Source organism: Alligator sinensis, unplaced genomic scaffold, assembly GCF_000455745.1.
Source record: "Alligator sinensis unplaced genomic scaffold, ASM45574v1 scaffold288_1, whole genome shotgun sequence".
NCBI classification, from domain to species: domain Eukaryota; kingdom Metazoa; phylum Chordata; order Crocodylia; family Alligatoridae; genus Alligator; species Alligator sinensis.
In genome coordinates, this window is record NW_005841876.1 from 3566814 (window position 1) to 3583665 (window position 16852).

Genomic DNA, 16852 nt, shown 5'->3' on the forward strand with positions numbered 1-16852 from the left:
GGCTAGTTTTAAATTATTCCCACGTGGCAGCTAACGATTGGCCTGTTAGCCGTATAAAAGGCTTGAGCGGTTTCCGCCCAAGCCGAAGAGGACTCCACATCCATCTCGTGGGGACTCTGAATACACGGCAGGGTAATAGAAACCCTGTGTGAGATTCAGAGGAGTTTGGCGACCTGATCCATCGCCCACCTCTTCCCGTCTTCGAGCGCAACTTTTATAAGACGTATCTACGATTCTGATTTTGGTGACTCGTTCACCCAGAGCATCCGGAGCTCTTTTCCGTGGAGCCTAGCAACCTCCACGAGACCGTCTGTGTTGTCTGTCTGTAACCACAACTCAAGCAAGTTTTCCAGCCTGCACCACTGCCATCTCGGTGTAAGTAAACAATCTTTTAAACTACCGCTAAGCGTTTGTGCCTAATTCCAGCTCGACGGCCTTCCCTCTCCGACCCGGCGTGCCCGGGCTGCTGACCACAGCCCGCGTGCAGCACGGAAAAGGTCTCGGGTCGCTCCCGGCCCGCACATTACTGATGTTAAAATACATTTTATTGAAAAAGTAAAACTATATTAGAAATTAACTCTTCCATAAATAGGTATCACATTTTATGCTTTCCCAGATGCTACATGCTTAATTGTACTGTACATCAATGGTATAGCTGTTTTAACATGTATAGTACAACTGATGTTGTAGTTACATTTTAAAATGTGGGCTTCTGAATAATGTTTTCCTTGTTTTGTCCATGTACTTAGAGTGAATTATTTAACTGTGTTCTTCCATTTGTTATTCACACAAATATTTTTGGTATTTATTTTGCAGACACATTCTAATAACTGTTTGGTTTTTTTTCATAAATCTTGCAAAGATTAAAATTTTGCATTTGCTGCTTTTACAGCATTAATATAATGGCTTTTACCATTCAAGTAATATAGCTTTGGTGTGGAATGTACTCACTTATTACACACGTGTGTGTGTGTGTGTGTGTGTGTGTGTGTGTGTGTGTGTGTGTGTGTGTGTGTGTTAATGCTCTGACTAACCTAATGGAAAGCTTGTTTGTGAAATAAAGTAAATTGTAACAGAGACCACATGAGTAATACTAAGCCCCAGTTATCAGATTATTCCTGTAACTGTATCTGCAAGCAGCCAGCATTTTTCTAAATCAAGACAGATTATCAATATACCACATCTTTTTAAAACAAACAAAACCTTATTTTAGCACAAGCTTTGACTGCTTCGTTGCCTCCTGCTACAGTCGATCAACTGACATTTTATAGTCCATATATTGCTCATTCAGTCCTCTCCTGAATGTTACTTGTAACCCATATCTTTTCTTTCTCATCTCTACTGTTCCTTCCTTCTCATCTGCCCTGATAGTACCAAAGCCAAGTATCCCTGCTGATCAGTTTTAATTGTAGCATTTATTTTAGTCTCGTTAAGGGGTGTCTAGTTGCAGTCCTGTAATTTGATAGCTGTCTGCTGTCAATACCCTTTGATCTTAATTGTTGGTGAAGGGGTGTGTGCTTTAATTAAAAGTGGCTCTCAGAATTGCTGCCAGTCCCATGCTCTGGGGTCTTAGAGCCGCTTTAATTAAGCCCACAGTATCATGTGTATTCAGCATTCCATGCTTCAAAATGCTTCAAAACTTTAACTAAAGCACCCCTGCTGCCAAAATGCGGTATGGTGAATATATGTGACATGGAGACTGCTGGATGGGGGTGTGCAAAGCGGGCTACATTTGATTCGGATTCAGCCCAATTTGGGGGGCAGTGATTCGATTCACTGATTCGGATCACTGTCCCAATTTGATTCATCCAAATCTGAAGATTCGATTCTGATTTGGAGAATCAGCAATTCAGCCATAGACACAGCTTTATGTTTTTTCTACGTATCTCAAGGTACCAGGTGTGGTTTGTAAATGCTGAGATGGTGGGGTGGATGGAGCATCCCACGGGAGCATGGGGGGTTCCTCTGCACGCTCAGCAGTGGACCCGGAAGTGGGCTGGATGTACTTCTGGTCGACTTCCGGGTCCACCACCGAGTGCATGGAGGGACTGTGTCTATGGCTGAATCATCGAATCTCTCTGAATTGAATCAGCGACCGAAGCTTTACACAGCCTTACTGCTGGAGTGCACTAATTAGCATGCTCATCATACTTGCAGAAGACTTGATTAATCGGATCTGCTTCAACTTGTGCTAATTAGCACATGTCGAAGCAGAGGTCCATCATGTGTATAGGTGCTCTAAAATAACCACCCTGTCCTGCCTGCTGCCTGACTTTAGACTAACAGCTAACTACCTCTCACACTTCTGTGACAAATGTTAAAAAGTGGGAACTAAAATCCTCAACACATGGATTCAGCTATAGTTTTCTTTCCCCCTTCCCATCTTTTATATGGGGATTTGGTTGAAGGAGACTGAAATGACAGGCAATAAACAAGATTGGAATAGCTCAAAGGTTACCATCATCCTTTTTTTCCTTGATCATAATTTAGGCCAGGGGTAGGAAAAATACAGTCCATGGGCCAGATTCAATCCATCAGACAATTTCACCCGGCCCATGGGTGTCCACCAACTAACTGTACCCCAACCAGCCCACAAGCCTCGCTCCCACCCTCAAGGGTGAAAGGGCCCATCCCAGCCAGCATGCAGCTTCCATGCAGGGCTGCTGCTGCCACTGCTGCAGCCATGGGAGATGTGCTTAGCTTCCCTGGCATCCCACTCACTCTGGGCATCAGGTAAGGAAGTGGTGGGGGTGAAATGGGGAGCTGTAGCTGGGCAGAAGCACAGAGCATGGGGTAGGGGCTGGCAGCAGTGCAGAGCCTACACCAAGGCAGGTGTGCGGAGCTTGGGTGGGAAGAGTGTGTGGGGGGGGTGATCCCCCTACACACTCCACTCCCCCAGCAGCAGCAGCAGCCAGCAGTGGACTCTTGGGGCACTCATGCTCTATGCAGGCACTGCCACCTGGCAGTGTGGGGCTCCAGCCAGTGATGTACATGGCGGCAAGGAGCACAGCCAGGCCAGCCCGCCTCTATTGCGCCGGGCTCTGTGCAGGACACATGCAGCTCCTGGCACTCACAAGTCACCGGGCAAAGCCCCACGTGATGGAAATGGCTGCCTTTACCACTCCGTGCCATAAAGGTCCCAGGACTGTGCCAGGAAGCAGGGGATGGGGCTCCCCTCCACTTCCAGCAGAGTCCTGGGACCTGCAAGGCAGGAAGTGGTGAAGACAGCTGGCTTCATTGCACAGGGCTTTCTCTGGTGACGCGTGAGTACCAGGGCTGCAAGTGCTTCGCGGAATGCCCCACGCGATAGAGGCGAGCTAGCCTGGCTGTGCTCCTTGCCACCGTGTGCAGTGCTGGCCGGAGCCACACACCACTGGGTGACAGTGCCTGTATGGGGCATGAGCATCCTGAGTACCCACCTGCTGCTGCTGCTGCCAGCAGCGGGGAACTGTGTGCCATGGAGCAGAGTCTAGGGAGTTCCCACACCTCCCTCCCTCACACTCCATAAATGCTACACACCCACATCCTGACCCCGCAACCCCCCCCCACATATACACTCCCCCAACATATCCTATTGCTCCCCCCACACACAGCCACACCCATCACAAATGCCGTACCACATGCACACCCACCCCCAAACCCACCCCACACCACACACACAGTATACAAGAGCAAGACTATTTTTGAGGTATGCAGTTACCTCTATATACAGTATACAAACAAAAGTCATGAGAAAAATATTTTTTGTAATAAAATTAAAATACGCTTTAGTAGGTGTTTGACTTATAGCATTGGATTTAGTTTTTTTCTGCTTCCAAGATGGCAAGCCCCGCTCCCAAAAGGGGCACTTCCAGGGGCAAGGGGCGGGACTTCCGGTGGCAAAGGTTAGGGATTAGGGGCAGGACTTCTGGTCCCAAGATGGTGTCCAGGGAATGGGGCACCTGTTAAGGGGCAAGGCTACCCTTGTGACCCTTGACAGCTCACCAAAACTTATTAAGTGGCCCTCCAGCCGAAATAATTGTCTGCCCCTGATCTAGCCCCTAATTCCCCTGGTAGGCAGTAGCATAGCGATGGGAATGCTGGCGGGGGTGGGGTGGGGGGTATGGCCCCCAGGCGCCAGCTGTGGGGGTGTGCCGGCTGGGCTGAGAGGCTGCGGTGCCTCCTGCGTTGTATGTGTGGCCCAGCCACCTACACAGTGGGTTGTACATTTGTTTACCCGTTACAGCAAGAAATTCTGGCTGCTGCCCCTCCCCTGGCGTCTGGTGTGCTGCGGTGTCAATTTCCCCATGAAAGTACCATGGGACAGGATAGGGGGCTCCACACCCTGCTCAGATCATCTCTGGTAGGGGGCACAAATGTAGGTATTGGCCCCCCAGGCATCAGATACCCATGGTACACCACTGCTGGTAAGTGTTGCTGTTAGTCACCATGACTTGGTAGCTATTACATCACTTAATGTGGCAAAAAAAAAAAGAATTTTGAACCTGAAATATAGCGTCTATGAATTAACCTAATGATTCTTTCCTTTACTAAGCATTAATATTAGAAGCTAGAGAAGCAGTAAAGCATTAGGTTGTAAAAAGTTTTACAGCTTATAATGATTCAGTAAGAGCAACTATGCAGATATGAATAAGAATAGGTATTCACAAATGGTGGTATTATGCTTCCCTAAAGGAAATTTAATACAGCGTAAGCCAATAATGATGTAAGATGTAGTAAATAATGGAAAGTGTTTCTGCATGTGGGTAGGAATGAGGAGGATGTAGAATTGATTATAATAAAAGCCATTTTAAATTTCTCATCTCTTTTCAGTGTTATGTTTTGGACAAGAGCTTTTTGCTAAAAGGAAATATGCAGGTAGAAATGGAAGGATTTTTTTTCTAAGGGATTGTAAGGGAAGTTCTGAAGAATACTGCCATCTCTGGTATCTCAGATGTGCATAGTTCTGTTATAAAAATATTAATTGTCACAGAATATATTTATTTTCCTTTTCTTAAACTTGTAGTTTTACCTGATTGAAAACAAAGGGTATTTAACAGGTGCACATTTAGTTAGCAAATGTTTTTCTTCCTTGCCCGAGTTGTTTGTGCAGAATTTGGTAATAACTATCTTTTTTTGAAACTGAATAGTTTCCCTTACAGTCACCAGTTAATCATAACTGTTGCAAATCTACAAGAATTGAAAGAGTGACAAAGTATCAGTCCCATAGCTTAGTTGTCTCAATATCAGAGAAAAATGCTGTAAATCTGTGGAAGATCATGGTTTACTAAATAGAACATTTTTCTTTTAATCTAACTTAACAATGCAAAATATTAAATTATTTAAATAAGTCACATCACAAACTACAACTACCAAAATATGAAGTAACCAAAACCCACGTTTGGCTCTTCAGTGCTTACATAGGCCATGGACAGGCATTATGTTTGTGCTAGGGGAAAGGTGTTTCTCGTGGTACAAAAAGGCAGCATACAGCCATTCAGGGGATCTCTTACAAAAGAGAGCTGCTTCTTCTGCAAGAAATTTCTCTCTCTTCCAACCAGGACAATTCTTCCCTTGTGCACTAACTTGAATGGCTGAATGTTTCTCTACAGTGTTGAGGACACCCAGTATCCCACTCTCTGATAGCCACCCCATGGCCGAGCTGTGAGGGAGCCCTGTGGGGCTCTGTTGTTGGGTGCTAATGGTCTGGCAGTCAGTGTACAGACCCAGGTCACCCTGGATTTAGGCAAGGGGTGGAGGGAAGGTTGTTTTCCCCAAGATTGAACCAGTCCTGGGCATCTGCCTCTGACCCCTAGATAGAGATATGAAGGCCCAGGAAAAAAATGGATTAATTTGGGGAAAAAACATACTTTTCCAAGGACTTTTTCCGTTTTTTTTTTCCAGTGGAAAAATTGGAATTTTTGAGCAAATCTAAAAAAAAAAAAAACCAAAACCTCTTATGAAATATTTTTTTAGAGCAATGAATGAAATGGTTTTTAAGACAAGGTTTTCAAATATTGTTTATTACAGCTGTCCCTTTACTCCCTCAAAATGATTTCTGATAACTATACAATATGAAGATGTTTTACGTAAGACACTGTACAATATTAGATCATTACAATTTGTTTGTGTGGTAGACATGATACAACTCCCAAATCCAAGATGCATTTCTTCCCCCAGAGAGTGCTGCTGTCTGTACATGAAAAGGAAGGAAGGATCCAGGACCTCCTTTGCTTTTATATTTCTGCACTGCCTGCAGCCTTCCTTCTTTTGGTGACCTTTGATCTCAGGTTTGATGGAGATAGAGTAATATGTCCTCCTTCTGAGTCCTGACTAGGCCCCTGTACCTGGTGATCTCTCTCCTCAAAGTACTGGGAGTGGACACAGACAGCTCCCTGCTACAGGGAAACAAGCAGCTTATTGCCCCCCTTGCTTGTGTGAAGAAACGGCTAAATTCCTGTTGTCGGTAGCAAAGCTTCAGAAGGAAAAGAAACCTAATGATTTTGGTGGTGGAATGGAACCTGCCTCCTCCTGGACCCTGTGACGCCGAGGTCCACAGAAGTACCTAACGAACTGCCTCTAGTAAAACAAAGAAGCTGAAAGTAGACTTTTTGTTTAATGAAAGGTAAGAGGTTCAATTTCATTTAGTTTGGTATATTAAACCATATTTTCAATTAGTATATTTTCATAATTTAATTCATAATGGAGTTCTTACCAATCTGATGCTTTCTTAGCAAATCACCCTGTACCCTTACCTTAGCAGTGAGGTGAGATCTGAGGGAAGGGGTGGTTCACAATTGTCTTACTGAGGAGGGCTCCCCTCCATCAATTACTAGATTTTTCACATGCTGTAACCTAGCTGTTAAATTATTTATTTCTTTTTTTTTCCCTCAGCAACATGGTGCAACCATCTTCTAACATATGGAAACATTTCCACGCTGCAACTGCAAGTCATTCTGAAAAAACCCTGTGTTTTGCAAATAATGTTAAATTAATTATGCATTTCCAAATGCTGTCAGGATGACCAAACACATCCTTGCATGTATGAAGTGCACTGCAGACATTAAAAAAATCCTTCATGAGTGTGAGTGAAGTAGATCATGATGACAGTGGAAGTAGCACTTGCAAACATTCTCAATCCAGAAGTCCTTCTGCTTCTGTAACATCAGCATCACAAAGTCAACACCATAGGTAAACAGATATCTCAACCAACTATATCCAAAAGACTCCCAATAACTTCATTTGTGGACAAGATGACACATGAAAAGCAAGAAAAAATTGACCAAGCTCTTGCAAGAGCAATATATGCTTCTGGGATGCCATTATCAGTCACTGAAAATGCACACTCACAGGCAGCATTTAAATTATTAAGACCATCATACCATTTGCCCAGCAGACATTCTTTGAGCAAGCCTCTTCTAGAGTCAGAATATGAACGTGTAATGCAATCTGTGTGTGAAAAAATCAACAAAGCACTCTGTCTTGCAGTACTTACTGATGGGTGGACAAACATACAGGGAGAAGGAATCATAAACTTTGTGATAACAACACCTCAACCAGTTTTTTATAAAAGAATTGAAACAGGAGAGAACAGACATACTGCAGAGTATATCAGTAGTAAAATATGTGAAATCCTAAGACGATTGGGAGTGGTAAAGTATTTGCTTCGCTGACTGACAACGCAAGTAATATGAAAGCAGCATGGGAGATCATAATGGACAAATATCCACATCTTACCACAGTAGGATGTTTCCCATGGCCTAAACTTGCTTCTTAATGATTTCATGAAGTTGGACACACTGCAAAAGATCTATAATAGAGGGAAAAAAGTTATAAAATATATAAAAATCTACTCACATTGTAGCTGCAATCTTTAAGAAGCAGCAGGAAGAAAAGAATGGGAAGAATAAAATGGTGACACTCAAGCTTTGGGGTGGGTTGGTAATCTCATTTGAAAGTTTACTAAAAAGCAAAGAAGCTTTTCAACAGTAGTAACTGAAGATCTTAAGGTAGTCCAAAGCATAAGGAATACTGTACTTGGTGAAGATGTCTTCTGGGTTCAGCTGCACAACTCCCTGAAGATTCTAATGCCAATTTCTTCAGCAGTCACTGCATCTGAATCAGTCAGTGTACTTTTATCATCCATTCTTTACCTAGTGGCCCAGATACTCTCAACTGTGTTTGACAATGTAAGTATATCTCAACTTACATGCATGGAAGAAGGAAAAGTGAAAGACTTAATTCATAGGCGGAAGGAATTTTGTTGCCAATAAATTAATGTTCCTGCAAATCTTTTGGATCCAGGATTCAAAGGTAGAAATGTTAGTGATGATAGCCTTGCTACTGCATTTGACTGGATTACAAAACAAGCAACACACTTAGGACTTTATGTTGGCGAGGTACTTTCAAATGTTACAGAATACAGAGCATGATCAGGTATTTGGTTCAGGAGTGCAAATCTGGGACTTTGCCAAGTATATTCCTTCTGCAGCATGGTGGCTGATGTACAACACAGCCTCTGACTGTACTTGCTTCTTGCCTTCTTCAGATTCCTCCATCTTCTGCGGCACACGAAAGAAAGTGGTCTATGTTTGGAAATATACACACCAAATCAAGAAATAAACTAACCTGTGAGAGAATAGAGAAGCTTGTTTTAATCAGTGCAAACCTTCAGTTTTCTGAAGTCCATGAAGATAAAAATGAAGGTTCAGATTCAGAATCAGAAAATATTGATATTTCAGAAATGGAGTTTGACTCAGATTAGACAATGAAACTTACGATGGTAATATTTCCAAGGATATATTTGATTAAGTGACATACAAGGGATTTTTTTCTGAGCTCTTTTTCTAAAAAATATGAGTTTCTTCTGTTTCCGGAGAATGCTGACTGTATAGAAGAGGCTTTCTAAGTCCAGATAATAAAAACTTCCTTTTATTTACTACAATGTTGATGGTTTCTATTTTAAACTTTTTTTCCCTAGTTTTCATGAACTGGCAACAACTAAGACATGCTTAAGTACCTTAGGGTGCAGCAGCTTGTACCTCCAGCTGTAACAATAATTACTACTAATTATTTTAAATTACTTCATTTTATTCAAATAATAATTAGGCATTTATACTTTTAAATTTCATAAATATACCAAACATTACAGCTTTATGTGCTAATTAAGTTATACATAATGTATTTCATGTTCTTAATGTAGTAAAGTAAATGCATATAGATAAGAAAATAAATATTGCATATATTTGAATTTTTCAAAAAGGGGGGTGGGGAAACGGGTTTTTTCCATACCTTCTGAATGTTCAGAAATTTTACATCTCGCCTCTTCCCTTGCACAGACCAGTTCCAGGGGTAATTTCTCACAGCTGGAACCAGTCTGCTTCCCACTCCATGCACCCTACCCCCTCCCCTCCACCCCAGGCTGTCATCTCAGTTTCAGTGCCATTATTTAGGATGTTTTTGCCCCAAAACTTCAATAAAAAAGCTATTATTTATTTATTGTTTTTTGGTAAACTTGTCCCTCTTGAAACTCACTTGTGGGTCTTGCAACATAGCATCCCTTTTCTTTATCCTTCCCCTGATTCCATTTCCCCACTCTTGTAACCCTCTAGGCTAAGTACCATCTGTCAAAAAGCCCGAGGCTGAATCAATTCAGTTTTCGCAGGTTAGCTAAGCTGTGTAGACTGAACCAATAAGTAAGTGAACAGACTTTCACTTTTGATTTTGGAAATGCAGCCTCATGCCTGCAGTGGCCCAGACCAGGAGCTGGGGGATGCTAGAGCACACCTCCCTGCTTGGTTGGCACAGACAGTTTGAGCCAGAGCTAGCCCTCCCATCCTGTGAGGGGTGGTGTATGGGGGAGGTGGAAAGCCTCCTGGGATGCTGGAGGACTGCAAGTTAACTTGAATCTGGAAGGGATCTAGAATAGAATTTCAGTAAACTGATTTAACCTAAATCAATTAAGTCTGATACTACATTCATCCAGGTTTATTGTAAACCGGTTTTGGCCACTTTGAAAGCGGTTTCTGTGCACTGAACTTCTGTTGTGTTTGAACCAGTTTCCAATGACTTATACCAGTTTATGTATAACTTCTATCCCTAGCCCTACACTTCCCACCAGCTTTGTTTCTCTTTCCTCTACATACCTATCTCCTTCTCCAACCAAAACAAATCCACATTCCATGTGGGTACCATCTGCTGTTGCCTCCTTATCTCTGAATATATTTGTTCCTACCCTGTTTCCCTCCATGCCAATCACCTAAGCCCCTTTCAAGCCACCATTTCTAAATGATTATTTCAGTTGCAATGCCTGTTCCATATTCTAGAACTCTGGCAACAACTGAGTATTGTCCATAACCTTCTGAAATTTTAAAGTCCATTTTTATGTGAACCTTTCTACCATATGCTGTCAGCAGCTATAAATGCTAGATTCTGTATTTAGGGGTTCTTTTTTAAATTGCAAAAGAAAACTGGCTTGGGTATCCACCCAAGAACAGGAAAGCCAAATACCTGGGTGCCTTCTGAGCAGTATTTATTCACTTACAAGCAATAAGTCTGTAAATAAAACAAGAAAAGCATTTATTACAGAGGGAGAGAGCATGGCATTCATTTGGAAAAACACAGCAACAGTAAGTCAATATTATGCAAATAGGATGTAAATCCCATGCCTGCAATATTTTTGACAGTAGTCCTTCACATCATTTTTCCCACTTTGTAGGCTGAATGTCTAACGAATAAATATCCCTCCAATATAACACTTTTCCAGTCCATCCATTAACACCACTTATTTGTTACAAGACCTTAACAAAGTCCCAGCATCTGGAGGTGTATTCATATGGGCTTGCCTCCAACCCTACAGTGATGAAAATGGCTCTTGCTTCCATTAAGAAATATCTCAGTGCCATCTCTGTGTTGTCTTGCCACTGTTGTTCTGTTGCTAGCCACTACTTCACTGATATCTCCTCTTACCACTCTGCCTCTGGTTTACATGATAACTCTGTTCTGCTCCTCTGTGTACCTGATAAGAGTTGCATAACACCCCTGCCATCTGTCCCACCTATCACTGGTCACAGCTCTACAGATGTTGGGTAGCAGGTGCCTTGCTTTTGCTGCTATTGTGTCCTTGTATTTCACTGCCACAATAAATCAGAGTTCTACCCCTTAATCTAGCCTTAAGTGATTTCAGCCCTTAGTGATTTTGCTGCACAGAGACAACACCTCTTTTTTGCACTGTCTCTTCCTTTCTAGATGGGAGCTTTATACTAGGACTAAGTAAAGCTTCAGTTGCTGATTTGATTTTGGGGAGATTAGGCCCGATTTAGCGGCTGAATCTCTGAATCTGAATTGAATCGGAAGACAAATAAAAAGGTCCAAATCGATCCAAAGCCTCTGAATCAATTCAGAAAAAGATTCGGAGGAGATTTGGCAATTCAGGCAGTCCCCGCTCACTGGTGCAGGGAGCTGGACCCAGACTCCATGCCAGTAAGTAGGGGGCATGGAGGGGAAGGTTAGAGAAGGGGGGAAGGGCCCATGGGGGGACCTCTGCCAGGCCCCATCTCCTGCCTGCTCCCCCAACCCCCCTGAGCACCTCCCAACCCCCACTTGCTCTCCCAGCACTGTCAAAAGCTGCCCCGCCTGGCCCCAGCATTCCACCACTTAAAAAAAAAAAAAAAAAAAAAAAAAAAAAAACCCCCCCCCCACCCGTTTTCAAAAGGCCACAGTTGCTATAGAGGCCATTGGGGCCTCTCGGGGCTTGTGGCAGAGCCCTCCCCGACAGGGGAGCCACACAGTGGGGGGCAGCGGGGATCGCCCCCACTCTTGGCAGCAACTGGTGAGTTCAGGGCTTTTTTGATTTTTAAGTGCCAGGACACTGGGCCCAGGCATGGCAGCCATTGGCGGATCTAGAAGAGCAGGCAGGGGATGAGGCCTGTTCGATTTGGAGATTTGTCTGATCCACCAGCGGCCGAATCAGATTCAGCCAAATCAGTTTGGGATAGTGGTGATTCTAATCACCAAATCGAATCACTGTCCCCCAAATCAGCTGAATCTAAAATGAATACTAGCCACTTTGCACAGGCCTACTCTATACCTCCGCTACCTAGAGGGGAAACTTAGTGAAATCCATTCAGCTTTGTTTTTTAGGCTCCAGTGCTCAGTAAGGGGAAGGATTCAAACCCTGAAACTGCCTTCTAACAGCAAGATAAGAGAACCTTGCCTTTTAACTTCTTCACTTAGTAGGCATGCCTGGCTTTTGGCTCATTCCCGGATTACCCTAGATGGCAGGGGTGTTATGCAGGTTAGGTTGAGAATGCCCCCCCTTCTCTCCCCTTCACTCAGGGCATATTTATATACAAGTCTGTTACCCCTTTGTTCACACCATGATGATGGGGACATTTCCTCCTGCATGTAAGATCAGTAAATATAAATCCAAATGAGTATTTGTATTGGTATTTCCTGTGCAAATGAAGTTCACCAATAAATTATACAGGAGTTCCATCTTTCTGACATCCCAGCTAAAGGCTTTACATATGTTTTGAGAGCCAATTTCAGTGGTAATGTAAATGGTAGTATAATTTCCATATCAAGAAGCAACCAATGTAACTTGCCAAGAAGAGGGAAGGGCAGCAAAAACCATCAATTGAAGAGTCCCTGCCCTGCTCCCTAGATGTGCAAATTTGCAGTAATACTGATATTTTTTGTCTGCGTCAAATCATTATTTGGCTGCATAGGATATTAGTTTCAGTTTTCGTAAGTTGTATATCACACATTCTTACACCAAGTATAGCCATATTTTTTTCTGTTTAGATATGTCATTTTCATGACCAAATAGGCAGATAAAGAGCAAGCTTATACATTGTTTACTTGTTCATATACTGTACCTTTTGATGTCATATTATATGAATAGCAAAACTGTTATATAAATAAAAAAACTGCAAAGCCTTTGCTTAACTATTAAGTAAAGGCTTTGCAGCCATAAACTTTCTTAGTACTTTTTTTGTTGTTTGGAGGGGTATGTGTAACTAAAAGCTAATGAGTGTAAGAGAGGTTGACAACTTTGGTTTTGTTCCTGATTTGCTGTCAAAGCATGTTTAGCATGTTAAAAAATGGAGAAGAGTTAGTTGCATCATTAGACTAAGCAGTAGTTCTAGGACTAATTCCTTCACTTAGTAGCTTTACACCAACTGCTCCTCAATTAAACATCTAACTGGATGGTGTTGCCATATAAACCTAGTTCAGTGAATGGCCAGAACTCGGATATGAGTGAAACTGTTGAGTGCGACAGGGGTACCTTGAATATCAGTTAGCTGCATGATTCTGAGAAGGCTGCTTATCAGCGAGTTTGTGTGAATGAGTTTGCAAAAATCAACTTGTAATATTTAAATTTTGTTTGCAAATTTTGAGCTAGTTTGATTCTTCAAGGGTGTGCCTGTATATGTATAGGTGCCTATGATCTTTGCTGTCAGTAATATAGTGTGGCATGACTATAAAGAAGTAGTAGTATCACAAACACTTTAATACTCTTTTTATATGTATATTTTTTAGTACACATTTTGGAACTTTGTACCGAAGAACTTGTTTGAGCAATTCAGAAGAATAGCTAACTTTTATTTTCTCATCATTTTTCTTGTTCAGGTAAGCCATTCCCATTTCTTTAATAATTTACGCACCTTCTGGAAAAATATTTTTGGAAGAGTTTTAAAACCCCCCCACTATTTTCAGACTCACCACTTTGATGACAGGGAGAAATAGATCATTGAGCTTCAGTAGTCAGCAACATTGCTGATCAATTAAAAATTAGCTCTTTAACACATGTCCAGGTTACTAATATCAGTCCAACCCAGGGAAAAGTGGTACAGTTGTTACGATCTGATGATTAATGTGTCATAAAACGTGGGTTTTTGAAAATTTGTAGTGAACAGCTGCTTAAAGGATGCACTCCTTCAGGCTCCTCAGTTGAATTGGGGAAGAGTTATGGGTACTATTTAAAAGTGCCACCACCATAGTTGGCATGTTGATGATGTTCATTATAACTGCTATAGTCTCAATGTGTATGGAGAGAGCTCCAGCTAAAAGTAGTAGTCAGCCCGAATCAATGTGGGCTAACAGACTAATATAGGGGCACTAACATGGTCATCTTAGGCAATGATATATTTGAGTAATTGGAGGCTGTCATTTTTTAGGCTTCATAATTCTGCAGCTTTCCTTGCTATTTCATGCACTAAATGTAATAGAGGTACATTAAGTTTGAACAAAAGACTCTTGCAGGAGTTTGCTTGCTTATTTGTCTGGATAGCTACAAGTTATAGTGATGCAGATTCTTGGAACAGTATTGAGAGATAAGGATTTGGGGACCAGAACATGGAACAGTTTTGATTTTTATCCTTGACCCGGAACCCTATGTCTGTTTTGCTTTCTTACCATCTAATTGCAAAAGTTCTCAGTAGTTTTGTGGAATTTTTTCTTTGATGAGAGCTATGATAGCAGCATGTGTGGGTCTGCTTTAACTGCCAACAATTACTAGATCATTTTCCTTCTAAAGCAGCCACTATCTTATTTCCAGTTAGTGTAACCTTTATTTATTGAACACTTGAAGAAAAAGGTGAGCACTCCAGCCCACATATTTTAACTTTTTAAAGTAGTGAAGTGTTTAGCTAGAACTTAACAGTTCTTCCAAATTACAAACAAGCTTTCAGATTGAAGAAAAGTCTTAGGAATAATTTATTAGGTTACCTACCCTGTGCAGGGGAGGAGATCTGGGTACACTGGTACTTTTATTGAATTTTTTATAGAGGTGCACCGATAAATTGGTCTGATATCGGATAGGCACCAATATAAAGAAAATGAACTGCATCAGAAATCAACCTGACGTGGCTGATAAATGCCCGTGCGTGCATGCAGCCGCAGCACAGCACGTAGACAGCGAGGTGCACAGTCTGGCAACTTGGAGAGCTGTGTGCAGCTGGTAAGTCTGTTGTGGGTGCGGGGGGCAGATCAGTGCTCCCCATGGTGAGGGAGGGAGTGGGGCTGGGGTTCGAGCAGAGGCTAGGGCAGGCACTGCCCAGCTGGGGTAGGGCAGGGCGCAGGATGGAGCCGCAGCTCGTCTGGGAGGTGTGGGGAGAGCAGGGTGGCTCCCACCACTGCACACACCCCAGGAGAGCATGGTGGGGGGCATATGCCCCTGGATCTGTGCAGGATGCAGGCGGGGTGGACTGCAGTTGCGGGCTGGGGCCGGGGCTGTGCTGGGCTATTCCCAGTATGTGGGCGGGGGCAGGAGCTGGGCCAGGGTGGTGCTGGGGTCGGGTGGTGGTGGCGCTGGGGGGGCAATGAGGGGGCTACAGTGAAATTTGGGGTGGCTGCAGCCCCCTCCCAGCACTGCCACTACCTACCCTGAGCACAGCACCGGCCCAGGCTTTGCCCCTCCCCCTCACATGTCAGGAAGAGCCCAGCACAGCCCCGGCCCCAGCCTGCAGCTGCTGGCCACCCCGCCCACGTCCCACACAAATCTAGGGGACACCGATCCTACACCCACCCCACCCTGGCTCAGCAGCGCCTGCCCTAGCCCCAACCCCAGCCCCACTCCCTCCCTTACCACAGGAGGCATTGATCTGCCCCCCACACCCCTTCCCTCCCACCTCCCCTTTTACTACAACAGACTTACCAGCTGCATGGAGCTGTATTGGAAATCGGATCGGTATCAACCGTTACGCCTCCTTAAAAATCAGCTACCGGCCCTCAAAATCTCTATTGGTGCACCCCTAATTTTTTATGTTCAGAGTACCACATGGTTATTATTAGCCAATCATCTCATAATGCCACTATGTAAATATTATCTACATTTTAGACACAGGGAAAATTAGAGCAAATAAGAAGTGATTTGCTCACAGTTACACATAGTAAGCTAGGAGCAGAATTCTGGTTTCCTGTCCTTACCACTAGGATCATTCCCTCTCATCTGGTTTCATTAAATAATTCTTCTACCAAAAAAGTCCCAGGGGGTGAGAAGGGTGGGAATCAGAAAAGCAGGCCTTAGACATTTCCAGAAGTCTAACTTATATGCTCTTGCTTAACTGAGTATATCTGTACAAAAATAGATGGATGTGTTTACATACATTTCTAAACACAGAGCAAAAGGAACATATTTTTATAAAGACAAATTACATTTATTTCTTAGTGTATTTAATTTTTTTTAATAGTAAGCGTCCATATGTGTGGTTATACTAGTCTATTTTAAAATATAACCCAAATGTTTTGCTTGGAAAACTGAATATTGTTGTATAAATGTATGTAAACAGTTTGATTTGGTTGGGGGGCTTTTTGTGTTGCAGTTAATTATTGATACACCAACCAGTCCGGTAACAAGTGGACTTCCACTGTTGTTTGTCATCACTGTAACAGCTATCAAACAGGTGAGAATTTTATGAACAAAAAAGTAAAATTGAAAGTTGCACAGATGTGTTATGTTAGAATTCCTTCCTTTCTTAACTGTTCCTCTTACTTTGGCTTAGGGTATAGGGAAAAGGAAAAGTCTTTTTTATTTTTTTCATTCTCTGAGAACTTTATTTTTTATTCTTTGACTCTGGTGTATTATGCACAATGCTATTGTTTTAAAAATTTTGGCTTTCATTTATTCAACAAAACCTTCAAAATGTTTCATAATATAATTTTATTTATTGTCACTGTGCTTCAAGGAATAGTTTACCCAGTTGAATCAATTGAACTTTAAATTAGTTCGCAAATATTTATTCAGCTATATCTTAAAGAATTTTTCTAAAAAAATAGAGAGAGATAGCATGTTAGCCTGAGGTCAGGCAAAAGGCAGGGCAGTGTGGCATCTTAGTTTGTAAGGTGCTACCCTGTGTTATAAAAATGAAAA

At 42.6% G+C, this 16852-nt stretch overlaps 1 protein-coding gene across 9 annotated transcripts in view; it reads left to right on the forward strand.

Annotated features, from left to right (window-relative positions):
- Positions 1 to 16852, forward strand: part of ATP11A (ATPase phospholipid transporting 11A) — a 267750-nt gene that overhangs the window by 128655 nt on the left and 122243 nt on the right. For 7 of the 9 annotated variants that reach the window (XM_025196100.1, XM_025196097.1, XM_025196098.1 and 4 more), the window contains exons 3-4: positions 13522 to 13611; positions 16305 to 16385. The exons of the other annotated variants lie outside the window; for them this stretch is intronic. In XM_025196100.1, the coding sequence (XP_025051885.1) occupies positions 13522 to 13611; positions 16305 to 16385 (171 nt within the window). The remainder of the gene's footprint in view (positions 1 to 13521; positions 13612 to 16304; positions 16386 to 16852) is intronic. 9 annotated transcript variants of the gene reach the window in all.